The sequence below is a fragment of the Tyto alba genome, unplaced genomic scaffold (genome assembly GCF_018691265.1).
Source record: "Tyto alba isolate M040663 unplaced genomic scaffold, T.alba_DEE_v4.0 Super-Scaffold_27, whole genome shotgun sequence".
NCBI classification, from domain to species: domain Eukaryota; kingdom Metazoa; phylum Chordata; class Aves; order Strigiformes; family Tytonidae; genus Tyto; species Tyto alba.
Window position 1 is genome coordinate 23,044,419 of NW_024881301.1, and position 22,728 is coordinate 23,067,146.

General features: G+C 43.9%; 1 protein-coding gene across 1 annotated transcript in view; it reads left to right on the forward strand.

The window, feature by feature from the left end:
• Positions 1-1,973: 1,973 nt before the first annotated feature.
• The window catches only part of AHRR (aryl-hydrocarbon receptor repressor), an 85,967-nt gene continuing 65,212 nt past the window's right edge, over positions 1,974-22,728 (forward strand). The window contains exons 1-2 of the mRNA XM_033004345.2: positions 1,974-1,990; positions 20,476-20,547. Coding sequence (XP_032860236.2) covers positions 20,486-20,547 — 62 coding nt within the window. The 5' untranslated portion in view covers positions 1,974-1,990; positions 20,476-20,485. The remainder of the gene's footprint in view (positions 1,991-20,475; positions 20,548-22,728) is intronic.

The following is a 22,728-nucleotide window of genomic DNA, read 5'->3' on the forward strand; positions in this document are numbered from 1 at the left end:
AAAGCAAGACAAGAGCGGTCAAGCTAAAGACTTAACAACGATGATAAGGTCAGGCGGCGGGGCAGTGCAGAGAGATACAGCTCTGAACTGCTGGGGAAGCTGGAAAGCCACACGAGTGTGACCACGGAGACCTGCCACGGAGCTGGTGCCACCCTCCTCACTGCCGTCCAGGGCGAGGGGGCAGAAGGGAAGGCTCAGGTACTTTCTAATGCTCCTGTTCTTCTCCACTCCTTCCCCAGCGAATTCTTGACCAGGCAGTGCATTTTCATTCCTTCTGTACCACAAGCAACCGGAGATCAAAGCTTTGTATGGATGGAGCATCTATTAGATCATTCAGACTAGATATAAGGAAGGAATTCTTTACAGTGAGGGCGGTGAGACACTGGAACAGGTTGCCCAGAGAGGTTGTAGATGCCCCATCCCTGGATACATTCAAGGTCAGGTTGGATGGGACTCTGAGCAACCTGATCTAGTTGAAGACGTCCCTGCTTATTGCAGGGGGGTTGGACTGGATGACCTTTAAAGGTCCCTCCCAACTCAAACCGCTCAATGATTCTATGATTAGCAGAAGTGGAATTCTTTGCTTTCCTATACGTTATTCCTGCCAGCTGTATCTTGATCCTGGGCTCTCCCAGAAGGATTGCCCGTGGCTATGGGGCTCAGCCAGCTGAGGCCTGGGAAGTGGCAGCACGGTGTCCGGGGCTGCCGTTGAAGGATGGTACCTGCCCCAGCGTCTGCGTCCGAGGAGACACAGGCAGCCCGGGGCTGAGGAGCAGCAGTTCCTCCCCACAGCGACCGGTCCCAGCAGTCTGCCGGGGGTTCAACGCTTGGGTGTCCTCGCTAAGGACTGGCGCCCCACCAGGGAGGGAGAGGATTGTTTTTCACTTTGTTACCTTGGACTTTTTGCATCCAACCTGCTCTGGTTTTCTCTGTCCTGTCCTCAAGCCTCCCGTGCAAGAGCTGTTTCAGGTACTTATCAAACACCAGCATCTAACACCGCTCACAAAAGGCCTCGCTGCTGGACTGCTTGACTGGGATCCCCCGCTGCTTCCAGTACAAATCAGAATTCCATCAGCAAAACGTTCTGGGGGAAAAAAAAATAAATAAAAAAAAAAAAGTCTGCTAATTAAAAAAAAAAAAAAATCCCAATTATCACTCAGCTTCCTGGTAAAGCTGGTAAACACGGTGCTGAACCGAAGGTACCGGTAGGCAGCGGGAGATGGGCGCCCACCACCCAAGGTGAGAAGCGCAGAGAAACCGGCACCGCGCAGAGCTGGGGGCGGGTGGGGGGGCAGAGGGAAGCCCCCTCCGGAGGCACCGATGCCGGGGGTGGGGGGGTGTGTGTGTGTCGAGGCTGCTCCAGACATCCCGGGGGCGGGGAAGGACCCGCGCGGTACTTTTCTTCCCTTTCAACTTTTCGGGCGAGCGGGGCTCGGCAGGTGCAGCGCACCGGCGGGGCGGGAAGGGGTGTGGTTGGGGGGGGGGGGGGGCGGGGGGCTCGCCTCGCCCCCCCCCCCCCCCCCGTCCCGCGGCGGAGCGGCAGGCAGCACCGGCAGCGATGGGAGCGCGGCGGCCCCCCCCGCTCCCCGCTCCCCTTGCCCCCCCCCCCCCTCCCGCCGCCGCCGCCGCCGCCCGCCCCCGGCCGCCGGTGCCGCCGCAGCGCCCTCTGCCGGCGGCGGGGGGGGGGGGTCACGGCGGCGGCGGCGGAGCCGGCGATCGCGTGCGAGCGGGGGAGCCGGCGGCTCGCCCTGTCACCCGCCCGCCCGCCACCTGAATCACGAGGGAGAAGCGGCGGCCGAGCATCCTCCCCCCACCCCCCCCCGGCGCCCGCTCCCGCCGCCCGCTCCCGCACCTCCGCCCCGGCACCGCCGCCGCGCCTCGGCCGCCCGCTCTTGCCCCGCGGCCGGGGGCTGCTCCTCCTCGCCCGGAGAAACTTTGCACGTCCCCACCCCCCCTCTCCCCCTCCCCGGGTCGTGGCGGGGACCGTGGGGTAAGTCGCTGCATCCCGGGAGCTCGCGGTGGGCAGGCGAGGCTTCACTTCAGCCCCGGGTTTTGCGGGGGGGGGGACCGGCGGCTCCGGCCACCTCGCGCCCCCCCCCCCCCCCCCCCCCCCCAAAAAAAAAAAAAAACAACCCAAAACAAACCCCACCGGGGTGTCGGTGCTTCCCCCGGCCGTTTCGGCGGTGGTGGGACAGCAGCCGCGCAGGACGAGCCCCGCTTCTTCCCCCGGGGCGCCGGTGCTGCTCCGCAGCCCGCAGGCGGGAGCCCCGGGAGGCGCCGGGTCCCCGCCGGCCCCCGGGGCGGGTGATGCCCGGGCTGCTGCCCCGGGGGGCTGGAACCGGGGCGGCGGAGGGCCCCGCCGCGGCACCTCGGCCGCCCCTGGCTTCGCTCATCCCCTTCCACCGATGCCTCGAGAGACCTTTCGGGGGGGAAAGCAAGTGAAATAAAGTTTCACGTCGCCACTCTCGAGCCCGAAGCGCGCTCGCTTGGCACAGAAGGGGGTGGGTACGCTTTGGGGTCAGCCAGTATTTCCCCCCGAAAAGCTTCATTTTCAGCGGTTTATAACTTCAGAGCTAAAAATTCGTGTTGTTTTTCAGTTTGACATGCCAAAAGGGGGGGAAAAAAATCAGCGAGGGAAGGGTGAAGCGTGTGTACGGGCTCTGGTGATTTTTCTGACTTTGCGCTACTTGGTTTTAGTAAACATGAATTTTGTACGTCTTCAGGTGAGGCTGTAGTTTTATGTCTTTATTAAAGAATAATGCAAATAGCAAAAAAACAAGTTATATTACATAAAAAGTTTGTTGTGTTTGTTTTTTGGGTTTTTTGTTTTTTTTTTTTTTTTTCCGAAGACGGACATGAACAATGTTTGTGCGTCATTTAGTGAGTTTCTAGGAGCTAGGCTATTAAGACCAAAAGAAAGAAAAAAAAAAAAAAAAAGAAACAAACCCAGAAACAAAAACCACCAGAAAAACCCAAGAATATACTTGACGTTGTTTGGTAGTTGGAGGTTTCAAAAGGACAACCAGGACTGGATTTAAATAAAACTGAATGATCTGGTTGGGCTCAGAAGTAGTCTGTTGAGAAGAATGTTGATGCACATATGTTTGCAGTAGATAAAATAAAACCGTTCTCCTTTATGAACCGTAGAGAGTGTTACTATCCAGGGCTAAGACTAAATCATTGCATTTAAGCAAGAGACTTAATGACTGACAAGATCAAATTCACTGGCAAGACACTCGGTTAATTTGCAACTAAGAGCAAGAATTTATTTCCTTGAAAAACAAAGTACCTAATACCATAGATATTAAGATCCAGAAAGAGTTACCAGTTAAGGTTTTGATAGTAACTTTAATGCCGTTGCTCTTGCTGGCAGCCCCTGCCTGAGCACAGGCTGAGACAGCCCTGGCTTTTCACTGCCGCATCCACCGCGTCTCTGCACCAGTATATGTGTTTGGGACAAACTACTGGTTTTTTTTTTTTTTTTTTTTTTTTTTTTTTTTTTTTTTTTTCCATAGTTGACCGTAAAAGTGTATTCGGGTGTCCTCTGGTCTCAAGGAGAGCACTGGGTTTCTAGGGGCTGCGTTGGGCTCATGTGTAAACACCTCCAGCCTTCGGCTCTGGGAGCAGAAGGCTCCACGGTCCAGGGGGTGAAGGTGTACTGAGGGGGACTGTTTCGGCAAAGAGTGGCAGGGAGCGAACGCTCGTATGTGGAAAAGCCGGGTTGTTGTTGTCGTTTCAGGATTTTTATTCCAAATGAGCCATAGGAGGGGGAGGTACATTAGTACCTCAACTTCCCATCAATTCAGATTTCTGCCCAGGAATCGTAGAGAGGAAATGCAGTGCTGGGCCCTGTTTGTAGTGCAGATGCTTATGAAAACCAGCCAGCTGGTCTAATATTGATTCTTCGGTTTCAGCGTATAAACAGATTTAAACTCTACCATGGAAGATTTAGTAGTCAGAAATGAGTTTTCCAATAGATTTGCCTTTCAGTAGGTATATCTGAAAAGACAGTAAAGACACTTTCAGTATCAGGAACTGCCTATATGTAGTGGTACTAGACTGAGAACTTGGTACAGCTTTTGCTGTCGTGTGTTGAAGGGGTTCGATTCAAACTGAGACCCCCACTAAACGTGGGGGCTCTGCTGCTGAATATCCAAGGTCCAGTGCCAAATCTCTCCTTAATATTCCTGGTAATTACTGCTGACTCATGCTGACATGTGAGTTCAATTAGCCCCAACTGGAATGTAAAGGATGTGGGAGTGTCTCTTTGTGCCCAGAGACAGCTAGGACAAAGCAGATTTTGGAGGAAAATTTAAGGAATTGCCAAGTTTGGGTAGGAAGTGTCAGCCAGGGTTTTTTTTACAGTAATGTTTGAATAACCAATAAAGTCGAGTCCCTGGAAGGGGGTGAATTTTGGATAACACGGGCTTGTCTTCACTATGGAATAACTGGAGTCCTAACTCAGACATTGCTTCTAATTTGACTCATGCCCACACACACAAACTTGTTGCTGAAGAGTGGTGATGTTTTCAATTTGGGTCGGCTTACCCGTGAGCAATAAGCTATAGCTCAGATAACCACAATTCATCAGCTGCTAACACGATCTGCCTGAATGGCACAAGGGTGATTTTGCTCAGCTCCGGCTGCTCCCCGCTTGGCGGGGGTGACCTGGGCAGCGGGCAGAGCAAAGGCATCCTCGGTTCGGCCATGAGGTAAGCAACGGGACTCTTGTCGACGCGAACGTTCCCACACGATTTCTGCCTAACTGCCGGGTTTGTGACTGCTGGCTGGCGGCGGCCGCTGTGGCCGCACGGCCACGGCAAGCCGGACGGGGAGACTTCGCAGCGGCGCAGCGCAGCGCAGCGCTCGCCGGTGCTCAGCATGGGGCAACGTGGCAACAAGATGTGAGAAGCAAAAAATTGCCCTCGCCCCCCAAAATTCCTTTCCTGTGAGCTACCAGCTGGTATGAGAAGGTCAGTTATATGTCAGAGGAATATGCTCACATTTATATAAATAAATCTGGCCGTACTCGGCTAGCGGAAGCAAGAGCTGCTGCTTTGGGAGAAACAGTTTCGTTGTTGGCCTTCTATGCAAATCACTACTAGAAAAAGCAGACCAGGATTTCTACAAGAATTTTGAGGTCAAAGCAAAGAAAATGGACACAAGAGCAAATACGTGGCCTTAGGTGTACCAAGTGGATGTTTTTTTAAAGAGGAAGATGACCCTAATGCAGACTCCTGGGTCTGCATGAACAATGAAAATTGCAAGGTGCTTTGCAAGGAATTTGACTCAGGGTTAGGGACCAGCTGAACATCCTAAGATGGAAATTCTGTAGGAGTGTGTCTCTGTCCGTCCAGAGCTCCCACAGAGCTGTTGACAGTCATTTTGAATCTAGTTCAATTTACCTTCGGAGTTGTGATCTTTGAGGCTTCTGTAGCATTTGTGGCTGCGTTGTGCTGTTGTCAGCATAGCAAATACGACATGGGTAACTGCAGAACTTGAATGGACGGTCTTAGAGGATTGCACAGGTGGGGTGGACAAAATGATGCCAACACAAATGCACCCCAAATACTTAGGAGCCCCCAAGATCCCTAGTGCCAGTGTGTGATACAACCGTTTCAGTGTAGACAAGGTAGGATCTGTTTGCTCAAGTGCAATCCTCAGGTATGAAGGTGTGCAGCTATAATCGCAAGAAACACAGTGTATCTCTTTTACCTTGTTTTTTTGAAACCTTGTCCAGGATCTTATCCTTGCCTTCTGGTATGCACCAGCAGAGCACGTTCACGATGGTGGTGTAAAGCTGTGCAAGGCAGCAGTGCTTAGCAGCCTATGTCAGTGGAACACCTTTAGTATGAGCGAAGCATTAATTTGTTCCCAGGTACTTGTCGCGTGATGAGGTTGCTTTGGGCTGGACCATACTGTCTATGGTTTTGAATCAAGGCTGCATCTGCAGATGACGAATAGTTTGCATGATGCTGTCTATTAAGCTGTGGCTGCAAAACATGTTGATTGCAATCATTTATTTGACCTGTGCTATGCCTGCAGTGGTGCCTGGCACACCAGAGCTATTGCTCTGTATTCGACAGCAGTATCTATGCATGCACTAAATATATTAAATATTTATTCCTTTCTCTTAAACTTTATTTGTATTGATGCTAAATGGTGGTCGTGTAAGTAGATTTGGCTTGCTGAAAACATATGCTTACAAAAAAATCAAATTTTGTCACTTGTTAGGACTGTAAAAATCCACCATTAGTGGATTTCTCCCTCTTCTGTAACACTGGAGCTGAGACAGAGTGAAGCTGAATATGTGGCAGTTTTGGGGTCACTGTCTCTCTTTCCCAGGAGCTCTTTGCTGTATTTGGTGGTGTACTGATCCCTGGGAGTCATGATGCTGAGTAGCCTCTGGAACTTTTTCATTTGCTGAAACTCCAGATATTATGCCCTCACCTCACAGTCATGGCAGCATTGTCTGGAAAGTGGGCTCCACTGCCTTTCACAGGGATTTGCTTCTCCAACGTAAGTTTTTTTGATGTCTGAGAACTCCTAGTACACTTGTTGGTTCGAGCCTTCCTCTTCTTGTCCTCAGAAGAGGAATCCTCCCACAAACATGGTGTTTTCTTTTGGGCCATTTCTAGAGAATCAAAATTTGCTGAGGTTGTTCTGTGGGTACCACAAGTACTAGAGATTTTGGAGGGGTATAATGAGAAGGTTGGGACTCCACACCAGTCTGTCTGCCCTATTTCATGAATGGCTTGAATGACAGGTTGGAGCATCTGGGCATTCAGCCCGCAGATGTCACCAAGCTGAAATGGGTTTCAGGCACCCTTGAAGACAAGAATCAAATTCAGAATGATTTTTGACAGTTGCAACCTCCAGAAAACCAAGCAGGATGCAAGTCTGTAAGGTTACGTGCAGAGGTTTATCTTCAGTCAGCAATAAATCATGTACTCAAATACAGCATGGGGTATGGCTGGCTAGGCAACACGAGCTAAGGAGAAAAGGATGTGGAAATTTGGTGGATCAGAAACTAAACATGAGTCAGTAACATTGCACTGTTGTGGAAATGGTGTCTAAAAATGGCAGTGTAATATAGGAGTGTTTTTTCTAAGATATAGGAATAACCTTTTCATCCTTCTCAACCCAGGCACTTCCTTAGCTGGAGTCTTGCGCTCATCTGGGAACAGGGTTCTTGAGAAAATACACAGACCAAATTAAGAGTCCAGATGAGAGCAACAGGAACGATCAGATACCTAGAAAACATCACTTACAAGAAAAGATTAAAATGTTTAGTCTAGAGATGGGAAGCGTAAAGGGAAAAAAGTTAAAAATCTTTAGAAACACGGGGGTAGCTGCAAGGTTAGTTGAACTTAAACTGTTGTTTAAGTTCATGTCGGCTGGGGCAAGAAATTACGATAGAATCATTATCTTTTGTTGCAGTAAGGAAAATACAGGTTAAGATGCTTAGGAAAAGTTTTGTGATTTTAGTAATAGTTAAATGTTGGAATAAATGCTCTGGGGTACTCATAGAAACTATACTTCTTCAGTATAAGCAGCTTTTGGGAGTGGTTTAACAGCTGTGTTGTTACAGCTATGATGGCCTAAGCATGTAAAAGACTAGAAAGATGTGGCGCTTTTTTTATTATATCAATTGATTGAGCTTGAAAAAACAGACAAAGCTTTCATGCTCACAAGCCATTTCTCTGATCTGAAACCTCTGAATGGTTTTGGTACAGCTGCTTCTGTATGAAGCAGGGAAGGATGTTCTGTATGATCTCTTGAGGGTCCTTTCAGCCCCATTTGCAAAAACGTAATGATTAACAAAATCTTTCTGTCTTGGGATAGATGGGTGTTCAGGGACTGAGGAGGGAAGGCATGCTATAAAAGCAGATAAGAGAGCTCTCCTCTACCCTGCAATTGGGGATATTCCCTAAGAATTTCACTCCATGAAAAATTCCCGTTTATTGCTTTTCAGGGGTGGATGAGAATTAGTAAATGTTAAACTAGCTACTTTATTAGAGTCAGGTGGTTTTGGGTGGTAGCAAAAGCTTTATGACAAATTATATTGTGGTAGAATGTATCCATAAAACGTTTGCTTTTTTATCTCAAAGACTAAAAAAAATTCTGGGAGTATGAAGGGAAGAAGTCAAATTTTCTGCCACCTCTTGCCCTAATTATATAAAGTGAAATACTTGCAGTCATTACTCGTTTATGAAAATTAAATTTAATTCTTTTTTATTAGTCTAAAAATATATGTTGAAAAATTTAATGAGCACATAGAAAATACTATTGCTGGGGTTATTAATGAGAATAAATTTGTATATATTAGTTACTTGAAGCTAGTAACAGATATAAATAGTATTAGAAGACAGAGTTGTACTGCAGACAACTTGCAAATGTATCTAAACAGATTTTTTCCACTGGAGATGTAACTCTAAAACAGTAAAAGTATTTACAATAGAAAGTGCCAAAAACTGTCAAATAATGAATAAAAAGGGTAGATATGTCCATAGAGCTCAGAAACCGAATGGGAATAGATCTGTTAGACTGCTTACAAAGGAGGAATCGGTGTTCCTGGACAGGAAATCGTGTACTTATACATCCGTAGTTAAGGACCTGCAGTAAATTTGAGTATGTACCCAAACCAAGGTGCTAGAGTATTGCCTTGTCAGCGTAACAGACAAAACTAGCCAGTTTTTCAACCAGTATAACTTGTTTAGCTACTTTTATAATCTCAAAAATAATAGCTACATCAGGTTTTATTTTTACTTTTGTCTTCAGATTCTGTATCTGAAAGAACAGGAACTTCTGAGTTTTCATTCTGATTTTCATGTACTTCATTGAACTGAAGACTTGCAAGAACTGAGAAAAATCTTGACAAGTCGCGTGCCAGCCTGGCTCTCGGTGTGCATTTCTTAACTGTGACCTGCTGCTTTCATACGGTACAGTGTTTCTTAAACTGGCAGCAGAAGCATTTTAAAAGACTGAATTGCAGTGAGAACAATAACAACAATGTCAGTTTAAGCTAACGTAACTTGCTCAGTTCTAGGAGAAAATATTTCCTGTTTCATTTTGATTTTTCTCTGCATTCCCATTTTCCATCTCAAGCTTTGAGAAAAACACTTTGATATTTCCCTAAATTTTTTGGCTTTTTTTTTTCTATGGATCTTCAGATTTCTAAGCTCTGCTGAACCTCTGTTATGGGGCTCTTGGCATTTCATCCTCTGCTTCTCCTTTTCTTTCACTGGATGACTGAGGAGGAGGAACAAAGAAGAGCACAGCCAGGAGAAGAATGGGCTTGCATCTTCCCAGCAAAATGATGTTACATCTCGGTTTAGAAGTCATTTTTCTCCCTGCTCTACTCCTACACAGACACATTTCATAATAACTCTTATAATAATAAAGATGTCAGTCCCCATTTTGTTGGCCTTAGATCCAGCCCTCTTTTGCTTCTTTTCTTGGGGAAACTGGTGTCACAGAGGTTCCTCTGAGGACAGGCTGTGTCTCGGAGCCAGAGACAGCCACCGCTTTCTCTTCCCGCTCTGTCTCTAGTGATATAGAAACATACAAATATATTATATATATATGAAATGCATATATTTTTCATATATATATGAAAAAATAGATATACAAAATATATGAGCTGTCACATATTTTGACCCCTACTCTGCACCGGAGTGCAACTAATACCTATTAAGAAGCCTTTTGTGAAAAAGAAGAGAGGGGTCAGGGAAGTGAGAGTACAGTTATGTTGTATGTCAGACTTTTTCAAAAGACTTGGAATTGGATCTTGGCCCAATTGGAGGAGGGGATCACCAGCTTCCTGGCTACTGTGGAGAGTCTCCCTGATTTTGATAAGCAATCCTTTCCTGATAAAAATTCCATTTAAATTAGTTCCATTTTGGCTTTACAGTAGAAAACTCCTAAAAATGGTTCCTAGTGTTTTTCTCTTTCTGTCTCATCTGTTCAACCCTCTAATCTATCTGTAGCCTTCCTTTGTATAACTCAGGGTTTCTCATCATGCTGTTAGCATTTGCTCCAAAATTGCACCACATTTCTGATTTGGCTTGGTGGACGCAGGATGATAAATAGTCTTATCAAAGATCATTCTTCTAGTATTTCAAAGAGAACCCCAAACCCCAGATAATCAAAGTCTGATGAAATGACAAGCAAGGTATTAAAACATAGGTGGCTGGGAGAGTAACACCAGGAATGCTGGTGAATTTACAAGAGAGTTTGGAGGGCCAGCATAGATTTGTAGTTCATAGTTTCATTTGCAACGTGCGGCTAGTTCTGCGACTCAAGGTGAGATGTCTCGTTCACTCCATCATGGTGGTACATGGCTGCTGGCACATGTACCACCTTATAGTGGAACAGGGGAGTGGGGCATGAGGATAAAACAACCCAAAAAGCAGCCAGTGCAGACCCACACATGTCTGGTGAAAAAAGTGACACAACCCAGTCAAAGTGCTACTGTTACTCTTTTTATCTAAGGGCACTTACCCTTCAATTTCAGTTGTGGAGCAGTGTAGATAAGCTAACGAACAAGACAAACTCGGTGAACTAACTAGCTCTAGAAGCCTTATCACGACAGCACAGAGCTGAATCTGGGCAGAACCTATCTGAAAATTTATATATACACATGGTAAATGTACTTAAGTTGTTAGCTTGTACTGAGCTCTGCGGTGCCAGCATAAAGCTGCTCCCAGAACCTGGACTAGCTATAGGTTAAAGACAGCTGAACTAAGGCCCCGCTATGCTACACGTTCATGGCAGAAATACATCGTTACTCTATCTTACTGTTTTTAGTCAAATTTGCTAAGGAAATGATGCTTATGTTTTCACAGCGTCTGCTTTTCAGTTTCCAGAAGTTACTTCTTTTGACCTGTTAGTCAGGTTCCAGCAAACATAACAGAGGGACAAAACAGAGATCTCAAAGATACTATTATGTTCCTGAGAGTTTAAAGGTAAAACACGCTACACTAATATCTCTACTGAGGGCAAGATTGCAAGGAGAGATTGAGTGTCTCGTTAACCGTCATATAATCCATATGGTTCAGACAACACCTTGAATGCTCCAGCTGTAGCAGAACTTTTCATCACTGCTCACACCTTACTACGGAAAGGGCAGTCCAGCTGCTGTGGCAACCCCGTATTCTCCTCAGGTGGTCTGTGGCAAAGGCAGTGGAGGACCAAAGGCAAGCCTGGTAGAGAAGAGATGCCACTCCACTAACTATAAAGGATTGTACCAGTCATGCACCCAATCTGATTTTTTTGTGTGTTTTTATAGGTGCTGTGGTCTGTATCCTTCCTGAAGTGACACATTGCACATGTTAGAAGTTCTAAAAATAGCTTAATTTTTATAACATCACTTAAAAAAACCTCCTGCATCTAAGCTTTTTAAAGAAGTTAGTTATTTATATCCTCAAAGCTCAAAAAAAGTCTCCTTGAACTTAATTTCAGGCTTTCTTATATAAACAAATAAAGAAAGGAGGGCTGATGAGTCAATTTAGTCCCCAAATGAACTTGTTTGTCAGGGAAGAATAGTGATTGAAATTATTGTTCTGCTAAAAGTTCCTGAAGAGTGTAGCTGCATACCCACCCTGTAGCAAAGGGCTACCATGTTTGAAAGTCAAGCACTTGCAAATTAGGAAACCTGGGAGTTAAAGATGAAATGTGAATTCCTCACCTACGTGGACAGGCACTAAACTTAATCTCATGCTAAAAATAGATATTGCATATTTTGTTTCTATTATTCTCTTACACCTTGTGATCCCAGCTCTGTACTGTGCACTGTTCAAATCCCATGGAAACACAGTGCTATTAATTTTGTGATAGACTGTTCTGTGATAATTGTGACTCTAATACGTAAGTACATCAAAACCACCGCTGAATTAATCTTTATTATATTGTTGAGACATACAGTCTTATTAGTAGAGATAAATCTGGAAGATGTATTAGCATTTACTCAATGCCAGGCACTGAGGAGGTGATTTTTTCAGAAGATGCAGCCTTTGGTGTGCTTTCATTCAGAGTGCAGTTCTGGGTGCCTTCCGCTGTGGCACTGAATGCTCATCACTTTTAGAAATCAGACCAGGGCTCCCAGACAACAAGGGCTGATGCCTCTGACATCACCGGCTGTAGTCGGGTGCCTCACGTCAGCCAGCTCGCCTTCCCACAGCCCCTGCACAGCACCGATTCTTTCCCTAAGCACCTCTGAGCGGGGCAGGGCTCTGGCTCCGTGTGTTCAGACTTCTTCCCGTAACTCAGGCAGCGATGGCAAAGGAGCCTGCAGGAGACCCGGGCAGAAGACTGTAGCAGGGAGGTGCAGGCCACCCAATTTCTGGCAAAAAAATCCCAAATTTTGGATGGTTACTTTGAAGTCCTAATGGTAATTCGAAAGCAGTGCTCCCCTTTCCGGAGTGTTATGAAGCACAGCATCTGCCTGCAGGTCTTCGGGATGCTGAGACTCAGGACTACAAGAAATCTGCTTCTGTCCCCTCCCTGTCTTGTCTCAGTCTGCCTCCCAGTCCTTCCCATGGCCGACTCCTCATTCCCGTGCCTTATATTTGGAGTCCCTTGTTTCTGGGCGGCAGCGGCTGGAGCAGGGAGAGCACACCAGCATGGGGAGGAACAGCAGGAGGAAAAGTCTGGCTCTGCCTTTGCTGCTCCAAGGGGAGGCATGTAAAGCACATGGGGATGCATATGTATAGCGCAGATGCCTGTAGGAGGAATGAAGGGGATGACGTGTGCTCAGCTCAGGCAGGAACTATAGATAACTGTCAGACTACAACAAGTCTCTGGAGCACATGCAAACTCTTGTGTTTTTTGTCTTTTTTTTTTTTTTTTTGCTTTTCCAGAAGCTCCAAACATAGCCAAATTTATACGTATTTTGTTTAAAGGAAATTAAAGAGAGATTTTATATATGCCATGTCAGACAACCTTAGCTGTGTTGTAAACCCAGTGTATGATTCCCAGTACTTGCAGAACACCCTCTGTAAGTCAGGTGTTATATACCTTTTCATTAGTCAATTAACATTTCTGACAACTTTTTGGGTTTACGAATTGACCTTCTTCCTTTTTCAATGGAGAGAAGATTGAGGCAGAAAAGTAATTTTAAGGCCAGAAAGAGCCACCATGATCTTGTTTTGATCTCATGTATAACATGGACCACCAGACATCCTTAAACAAATTCTTCACCACACAGGTCTAATAGTTTTCTTAAGAAAAAAAAAATTGATTAAAAAAAATGCTCAGTGATGTAGAGTCCTCTACAGTCCTGGGTAAATTATTTTAACAGTTAGCCTCATTTATTTGTAGTTTGAATTTAATTAGCCTCAAATTTTACAAATTGGATCTTGCTAGAATTAGCTTGATCTCTGTCACGAAATGTTTGTTTCTTACATAATGTAGTTACTTATTGTGAGGAAGTTCTCCATTGCTGTTATTCATAATAACCCAAACAGTTTGTGCTCCTGGACTTTGGCTGTGGGGCTCTTTTTCTCAGCCTTTAATAATTTTTGTGACTCTTTGCTCTAGTTTCTCTTGAAGTGTGGCTGCTTCTGGACACAGTATTGCATGCTGTTTACAAAGATAATATGTCTAAAGCCACTATATTTTCTCCTAAAACATGACCGTTCATCAGAAAGAAAGCATTTGGCAGAAACGTGTTAATCACAATTAATTTAGTGACAGCAGGCAGGTAGATTTCTATTCCATTGGTTAGCCGTTGAGAGTGGAAGTCTTTTTCCAGAGCCACTGCCTCTCAGGGTAGAAGCAACACATAATTCTGCGAAACCCCGAGCTATACTCTAGCACCATCCCCTTCTTGCTTTGCCTGTGAAGCTGCGCCACAGTTCTGCGGTGCAGCAGGGATGGGAACACAACTTCCTTATTCCCAGGCTGTCTCTTCGAAACCTGCACCGCTTCGAAGCTGTGGTCTGCACAGCCTTTTCATGTAGTTCAGGCATTGAATGCATGGTATGTGATCACATTCGGGCAGGAAATGATTCATAAAATTTAATGAAAGTAGAGATCATTGGATAATGTAATTTGACCTCCTATAGCTACCAAAGCTACCAAATTTTTTTTTTTTTTCTGAGTGTGTCTGCATTCAGCCCAACTGCTTGTGTTTAATTTAAGCTTAACTTCTGCTAGGGTAAAGAGTACATTATAGAAAGACATCTAACAGTAATTTCAAGACAGCAGGATCCATTAAATCTTTTGTAGCTTGCCCCGGTATTTAAATGCTCACAACATTACAGATTAATGTCTTACTTCTTATTTGGTTGTGTCTGGCTTCAGCTTCACCTTCTAAGTGCTCACTATGTTTCAGATTAAAAAAAATCAGCACCCATATCTTTCTCATGAAAGTATTTCACTTAAGTCAATTATTTTTTCTATGCAAGGTAGTTTCTTCAGCCTGCAAGTACTTTTTTTTTTTTTTTTTTTAACTTCTTTCCTCACCCTTTCCAATTTCTAACATTAGTTGAAAAACACTTACATGGAAACTGTACACACTGTTCCAGCATCAGTCTCATTATATCTGTAAACAGAGGTAAAATAACTTCACTTAGGTCAGCAACGGCATTAGCTGCCTTTTTAGCAGCTCCTCCTTGGGAGCTCACGGTATGGATTGTATTAATTTTTCCCTTTGATCTCTAATTGCTTTCAAGAATCACTGGCATTTCAGGATGCAGTCCCTATTCAGTAGTAATGACTTGTGATCCCTATCCTGAGATGCGAGCGTTTGCATTTGGCTGTATTAAAATGCATTGTGGATAGACAGAAACAGCCTAGTGGACACTCCAGATTGCTCTATTTCACTATGTCTTCAGCATTATTTATCACTCTTCTAAATTTTATAACTTTACAAGTGTTGTCACCAGTAGCTTTGTATTGAACCTTGATGCCTGTAAGATCTTTATAAAAGTCTTTCTATTTATCAGTGATTTCTCTATGATTGCTCATTTTGATTTGTTTTTTTTTTTTCTTTTTCTTTTTTGATCCGTCACTTGACAAATTCTTTACTTACAGAAACTGTGAACTATATTACCTCGTTGTGGTTTTTGAAAATAAGAATGTTGTGCTGGTAAGTTAAATGATTTACTAATACAAGTGGATTCCTTTATCAGCCAGTGCTGATAAATTCTCAGTAAGCTAGTTTTACTCTAAGGAGCATGATATTCCATAGAATTCTTCTAAGTGACGTCATTTGTCTCTTATCAACTCTTCTGGTATTTTGCTTGGGATGGATGTCAGTCTTGCCAGCCGGTGGTTAGCTGGATCAGTATGTTTCCCTTCTCTGAAGACTGTCATATAGCAGCTGTCTTTCAGTCCTTTGGATTTCTCCAATGTTCAGAGATTCATTATGACTTAATGTCAGCAGTGATTAAAAGCATCTGACATAAGAAAGTGAATGATCGTGGCCCACATCTGCCCTTCCCCAGCAATTCTGCTCCTTTCAGTCCCAGCCCTCCTCTTCCTGAAGCTCCTCAAGCTTGCAAGCCCCCTCTCCTCCTGCTGGAGGGGTGGAAGGTTGCTGCTTTGAGTTTGTCTTCGTCCTCCCTCAAACAGAGGGAGAACATGTGAGGACTCTCAAGTTTTACAGAGAGAAAGAGAAAGAGAAAGGAAAGAGCACAGTTAGTCTGAACAGCTGAGTGCCATCCCCCCAACTTCCTCCTGCTTCTCATTCACACATGAGGTTGGTGGGTTGGTAGGGGAAGGAGCCCCCAGCCTCCTACAGCGGTGGAGATGGGCTCTTCTGTCCCAGTGGTGGAGAGCAGAGCTCATAGTCCATCAGAAGAGGGAAGGGTCCAGGCAGGACCACGAATATATGCTCTTCTGAAGTTTTTACAAGAAGTGTTTTCTTGGTCTGTGGTTCTGTGCAGCTCAACAACTTCAAGTGCTGTTTTCAACTGTATTTCTAGGACTATTAGCCATGAGTCTTCTGACTTCGTCTTTATTCCTGTACGTTCACTCTAAAACTCATTTTATCTGCATGTCACTATTGGTATTAGTGGTAGTAGCAGAAGCACCTCTTGGCTGTACACATATCTAGGATGTTGGTGTTCAATTGCTGAGACAGTGCTTCATACCATGTTGCTGTGGTAACCCCTTGTCCCAATTCTGTAGAAAGTTCCTGTAGAAAGCCTGAAGAGTGCATGGTTTATTCTTATTTGATGCAAGAGCATGATTCTCCTTCTTTTCAGAGACTAGAAATAAATCTGTTGAACACTCTTACCTTTTATGCAGTTCTAACATACAGCCATCTCCACCTAATAACCACTGTACACATGTTTTAGACTTCTTTTGTTCATAATATTCTTCTAAAAAGCATGATATCTTTCCTCTTTAGAGCTTCAACTTGTGAATTTTCCTTTGGGCCTTTATCTTTCTTAACCAGCATTTTACACTTCATAAATTCTAGCTCATATTGTTTGTTGTTTATTTCCTGGTTTTCAGTTGTTTGAATACTGAGGTCTTGTTATTTATTGCTGTTTGCTGTCACATATTCATCAACTGAACCAGAATGGGATTTAAAATAAAGTGGTCCTCTTGGGAAACTTTTAACTTTCAGTTTTTAGTTAAATTATGCTGTCCAAGTCTTTCTCCTTGTAATTTTGCTCATGAAGGCAAGAGAAGGGAAGTCTAGCATGTGACACTGTTTTGAAACATGAACTATGAGTCATAGATTCATATTATGGACGGGAAGGACTCAGAACACAAAAGTATTACAGTATTGTATTGGGTTTGCGTGACAAGGTTTTGGTAGCGGGGGGGCTATGGGAGGACTCCTGTGAGAAGTTGCTAGAACCTTCCCCCATGTCTGACAGACCCGGTGCCAGCCGGCTCCAAGATGGACCCACCGCTGGCCAAGGCCGAGCCCATCAGCGACAGGGGCAGTGCCTCTGGGATAATGTATTTAAGAAGGGAGGAAAAGTCACTGTGCAACAGCAGCAGCAGAGAGAGGAGTGAGAATACGTGAGACAAACACCTCTGCAGACACCAAGGTCAGGGAGAAGAAGGGGAGGAGGTGCTCCAGGCACCGGAGCAGAGATTCCCCTGCAGCCCGTGGTGAAGACCACGGCGAGGCAGGCTGTGCCCCTGCAGGTCCATGGTGGAGCAGATATCCACCCACAGCCCGTGGAGGTCCATGGTGGAGCAGATACCCACCCACAGCCCGTGGAGGTCCATGGTGGAGCAGATATCCACCCACAGCCTGTGGAGGTCCATGGTGGAGCAGATATCCACCCACAGCCCGTGGGGGACCCCACGCCAGAGCAGGTGGATGCCCGAAGGAGGCTGTGACCCCATGGGAGGCCTGTGCTGGAGCGGGCTCCTGGCAGGGCCTGTGGGCCCATGGAGAGAGGAGCCCACGCTGGAGCAGGTTTGCTGGCAGGACTTGTGACCCCGTGGGGGACCCACCCTGGAGCAGTCTGTTCCTGAGGGACTGCACCCCGTGGAAGGGACCCACGCTGGAGCAGTTTGTGAAGAGCTGCAGCCACTGGGAAAGGCTCACGTTGGAGAAGTTTGTGGAGGACTGTCTCCTGTGGGAGGGACCCCATGCTTGAGCAAGGCAAGAGTGTGAGGAGTCCTCCCCCTGAGGAGGAATGAACGGCAGAGAAAATGTGTGATGAACTGAATGAAACCCGTCTTCCCCATGCCCCTGTGCTGTTCAGTGGGGAGGAGATAGAGAAGATAGGGAGTAAAGTTAAGCCTGGGAAGAAGGGAGGGGTGGAGGGGAAGGTATTTTTAAGATTTGGTTTGATTTCTCATTATCCTACTCTGATCTGATTGGTAATAAATTAAACTAATTTCCCCAAGTCGAGAATGTTTTGCCTGTGACGATAACTGGTGAATGATCTCCCTGTCCTTATCTCAACCCACAAACCTTCCACTATATTTTCTCTTCCTTGTCCAACTGAGGAGGGGGAATGATGGAGCGGCTTTGGTGGGTACCTGTCATCCATCCAGGGTCAACGCACCACAAATATAAAGAAAATATCTTTTAATGAAAGATCTCACAAGAAACTACAGCAATTCTTTTGTCATCTTCATGCCATTTCAGCTTTCCACTGGAGTAGAAAACCCACCAAGTTCTATGAAATCTTAAAAACTGGCAGTCTATTGGAAAAAATGAGCTTGTAGACTAGACTAACCTAACCAGGTCTTTGAAAGTGGCAAGAAGGCTTTATCTAAGCAAAGGCTGTGGGATAAACAAACTTTTGTAACCTGGAGCTGTATTTATCGCACTGTATCATATCCCTTATAGACTTCGGCCAGGCAGTTCACCTATCTGATGTCGCATGAAATCGACCCAGTAATAGTGAAAAAAACAGTTGTGTTTATTTCTGGAAGAACTCTATACCTGACGCTGCACCAACTGGAGAATGACTGGTGTTTCCATCACTGGTTACAATTGAGAGAAGGCAACTACTGGCCTATTTGTTTGATCTCTATACTATGCAACATTTTAGAATGAATTCTCAAGGAAAGAACCATTAACGGCTGTGGTTAGTTGTGTAATGGAGTAAAAATGGAATGTATATTTAGATGATTTTGACAAAGTAACCTCATAGTTTTCTGTTGATACAATAACCGATTTTCCAGAGGAGGGAAATATGGTAGACCTAATCTATCTCAATTTAGCAAAGGATGCTGTGCTGCTGATAGACTAGTAAAGAATTTAAAGGGTTGAGGGAAGGAACTGGGTCAACAGCACATGCTGAAAGGAAAATGACTAACCATGAGGGAAACTACAACCAGAGTTCCTCAACTATCAGTGTGGAAACAATCATATTTTTACTAAGAAATTTCATGCAAACCCAGAAGTGTACTAATAAACTTAGTTGCTTGCGCCATCAATACAGAAAAGGATACAATTCTCACATAACAAAAATGAACTGAAAATGAATTGTATGAAAGGGATGGATAGGTACTTCAGAACTAAAAGCTAGATTTCCTCCATAAACTGTTCCTTTATTTTTTGGAAGTTACACATGAAGACAGAGAACTGTGCTTATTAGGTGACCACAGGTTGACTGTGAATTTGAGAATGGCTATGAAAAAGGAAAATGCAGTCACAAAAATATCAAGTGGGAGAATTCCCATAAAGAATTAGTGGCTTATCAAAAAATATGTATATATATGCATGGATGAAATACTTTTAGGTTTTACTTAATATACTGTGCATGATTATGGTCACAATGTTTTAGACAGATTGACTGAAATGAGAAAATAAAGGCTCCTAAGATGATAGGAAGAATTAGTAATTTGTAACATAAGAGGGAATAAAAGAGTTTGGGTTATCCTAGAATAGAAAAATGAAGGCTGACTGAAGATATGACTGTTATTTAAAAATACACCAATGAGTAAACACAATGGAGGAGGAAGAGCTATTTAAACTGAAAGACAATGTTGGCAGAAGAACAAATGGGCATAAAATGACCATGAACAGATTTAAGCTGGAAAGCAAAAGGTTTCTAGTTATCAGAAAGCTGTCTTTCAATGAAAAGCAAGGTCCTCTAAACAGTTTTAGGTTGAGTAGGTTTATGATTTGCATTATATGACATAGATATATTCACTAGCATGGGAGTTGATTCAGTGACATAGAAATTACCTTAATTTTACATCTTTCACAAAGCAGCAAATACTCTTGAGATACAGTAACCTCTCAGGCAGAGTGCATCCACTGTTGAACAGCACACAGCAAGACTAAAATACTCTTTCAGACAGAAAATCAAGAGACGTCGATATTCAGCTCATCTGCAGAAGATTTAAACAGACTGAATGTAAAGACTTGTTTCAGAGTTTACAATGTCTCTAAGGCTAACGTGCTCAAACAGAGCAATAATAAGGCAAATTTTTGTCTGAAAATTGTCACCTTCATCATCACTCTGTTGGGTACTAGTGCTTACCATAATACTGTATGTCACTTCTTGAACTGCCAACAGATATACTTTCAGTCTTTAAAAATGAAGATGTGAGGACCTGGAAAAATGGTGATTTGAATAATTGCATTCTACTTATCACAGTGTCAGTAATGGAAGACAATATTCCTGTGTATTTAAAAAGCTGTGAAATCCTCCCTGCAGAAGATAATGTGTAGGATTATTCATTCTTATTTGTTTAGCTGAATTTAAAAATGAGCCTAGAAGGAAAAAAATTAATTTTGGATATTGAGTAAACAGGATGTATTTTATACCCATTTTTATACCATGTATAGTATGCTTAATTTGAAAAAATGAAAATTGAATATAAATATCAATATTCTAATAATATTAAGGTAGGAAATTGGAATAAGCCTTAAGCTTCTATCTCAACTAATGCCAGTGTGTTTTTTAGTGTTGTTGAATGCCACACTCAAGGAACAAACATTTTCCTTGGTTGAACTTTCTCGGTGTTGTCATTTTGTACAGCGGTATGAAACACAGAAAACTCTAAACTAAAAAACCTATTCCTTTTGTTTTTCAGCATCAAAACAATGATTCCTCCGGGGGAATGCCTATATGCTGGGAGGAAAAGGAGGAAACCCATTCAGAAACAGTTAAGTATCATATCCATCAGGAGTCATCTCCCTCCAAATGTACGTGCTAGAAATGAGTTAGAAGAAGAAATCCCTTCCTCCCATGGTCCGCTGACACAGGAGAGACTTAATCTCTTTCTCTGCAGCAAGAAACCCCTGGTTGGGAGCCAGGCTCTTCATTGTTAAGACTGGTTCCAGAAAAGATGATGAGCCGGGCTCCAACCATCGTGACCCATCTCTAGGTGTCCCAGGAGGAGGCCAGTGGTGGTTGTGGCATGTACCAGCGTGCTTCAGAGTACATGGCCATGAGGAGTGGAGAGGGACAGCATGTTTTTATAGGCAGAAGATACTGGTGGACTAAATGTCAGCTGGGCAATGGGCTGGGGGGGGTGTGGGTGGTTGCTGCCACTTCCCTGCTTCTGTGTTCCCTGCTGCCTGTTCAAGGAGCGCTTTGAGAAGCTGTGTGTTGAGTGGCACCAGTGCACTGGCATTGCGCTCCCCCCTTCCCCCTTCCTTGGCTTAGCCTTGCTTGGGGCATCGCTAAGTCCAACATGTGTGAGCCTGGAAAGTGGGTCAGTTCAGCCAACTGAAAAAGGAGGCTGGTGACTCACTTTCTGCATAGAGAACACATCATTTTCAAACCACTATTTACTATGGGATCACTTTCATTAGGAGAAAAATGGGAGAGAGGAATTGTATGTGTGAAGGCAGAGCAGAAAAAAGAAAAAAGCAATGGGAAGTTGTCACTACAAGATGCTTGAAATGGGAGGGAAAAAAGGTTGCTATCACTCAAATGTAAAATGATTTCCAGATGCCATAAACCACGCTGTGAAATGAAACTTTTTAATATAATCATCCCACATCTCCTGTGTTACACTTGATTATATGGCTATGAAACATACATTTTTTACTGTGTTAGAATTATGAACTAGCACTGGTGGCCTTCACAGACAATTTAAGGATGAGAAGGTAACTAAAAGACATTCCCCTATTTTCAGTTGTTCAGAACTTCTAAAACCAACTCACTTGGCTTAAAATTGTATATATTGGTCTAAAGTCAAAGGGGAGATTCTCTGAATGTTTGAGTGAAATCTGTTGATTTTGTTTGGATTTTGGAAAGTATTTGCACATGAACCACTTGTTCCCACTTAAAAAATTATTTCTCTTACTGTAAAATGCATCATAGGTGACAATTTCAATAGTCAAAGATAATGACATAAGAAAATGATTCTTCCTGCAAAACTTGAGTGTTAAATCCAAAACACGTGTAACATTTCCGCACTACTGTTCAAGTGTGGATGTGGATATTTAACTTTATAACTGCATGAGGTATGGAACCAATCCAGTACATGAAATTATCTCTGTGCAGAACTGTTTATGGATCATAACTTTTGTGAGAAAGAAGGGAGAGTTGCAGCTGCTTTGGGAAACATTAAGCTTCATGTCTAGTGTGTATATGCTAGCTAGAACTTCTTTCAAAGATGATTTCTAGATCAACGCAATGGTTAAGAAAACTGCCTACTAACAAAGGATGGAAATGTGCTCATTAGCCTTTTTTGAAGTTCTGGCTTCAATAGAATCAGAAGCAAATTCTCACTTACTTTGTTGGAACCAAGTTTCCACCTTAGGAGCCATTGCAAGTAACGCTACCTTGAAAATAGCTTTGCTATGAGATTGAAGTATAGGTACCTGAGCACGAGCTTATCCAGCCAGGACACAGACAATTTCAATTAAGAAACTTGGTTTGGGTTAAAACAAAGGGAATAATTTGAATTATTAGAAGACTGAGCTCCTGCAGTGGAGACAGCCCTCTATATTATGTGGTTAGTTACTTATCGCTTATTGAGGATGATTTCTCAGTTTCTAGCAGCACTGGTCTCTTCCTCAAACCTTATCTGCTTGTGGGCTTGGTCTCTGGTAAGCCTTTCCTGTGCTCATTCCCTCACTCAAAAACTTCCTAGCTCTCATCTAAAGAGGCTCTGAATGCTCAAGACCAACTGGCTGACAGAGCTCCTTTCACAGTCTATGTTCTTCAGTCCAACAGCTCTTCTGATGTTTCAGGACTCCGAGGTATCCTTACTGTTATGCTACCTCAAATAATTTATCTTCAGTTTTGAAGGGTAGGCAAAGCCTATTAATTGAACAGTATATTTAACCATGATTTTGATCCATGTTGTACCATTTCTGTTACAGATTTTTTC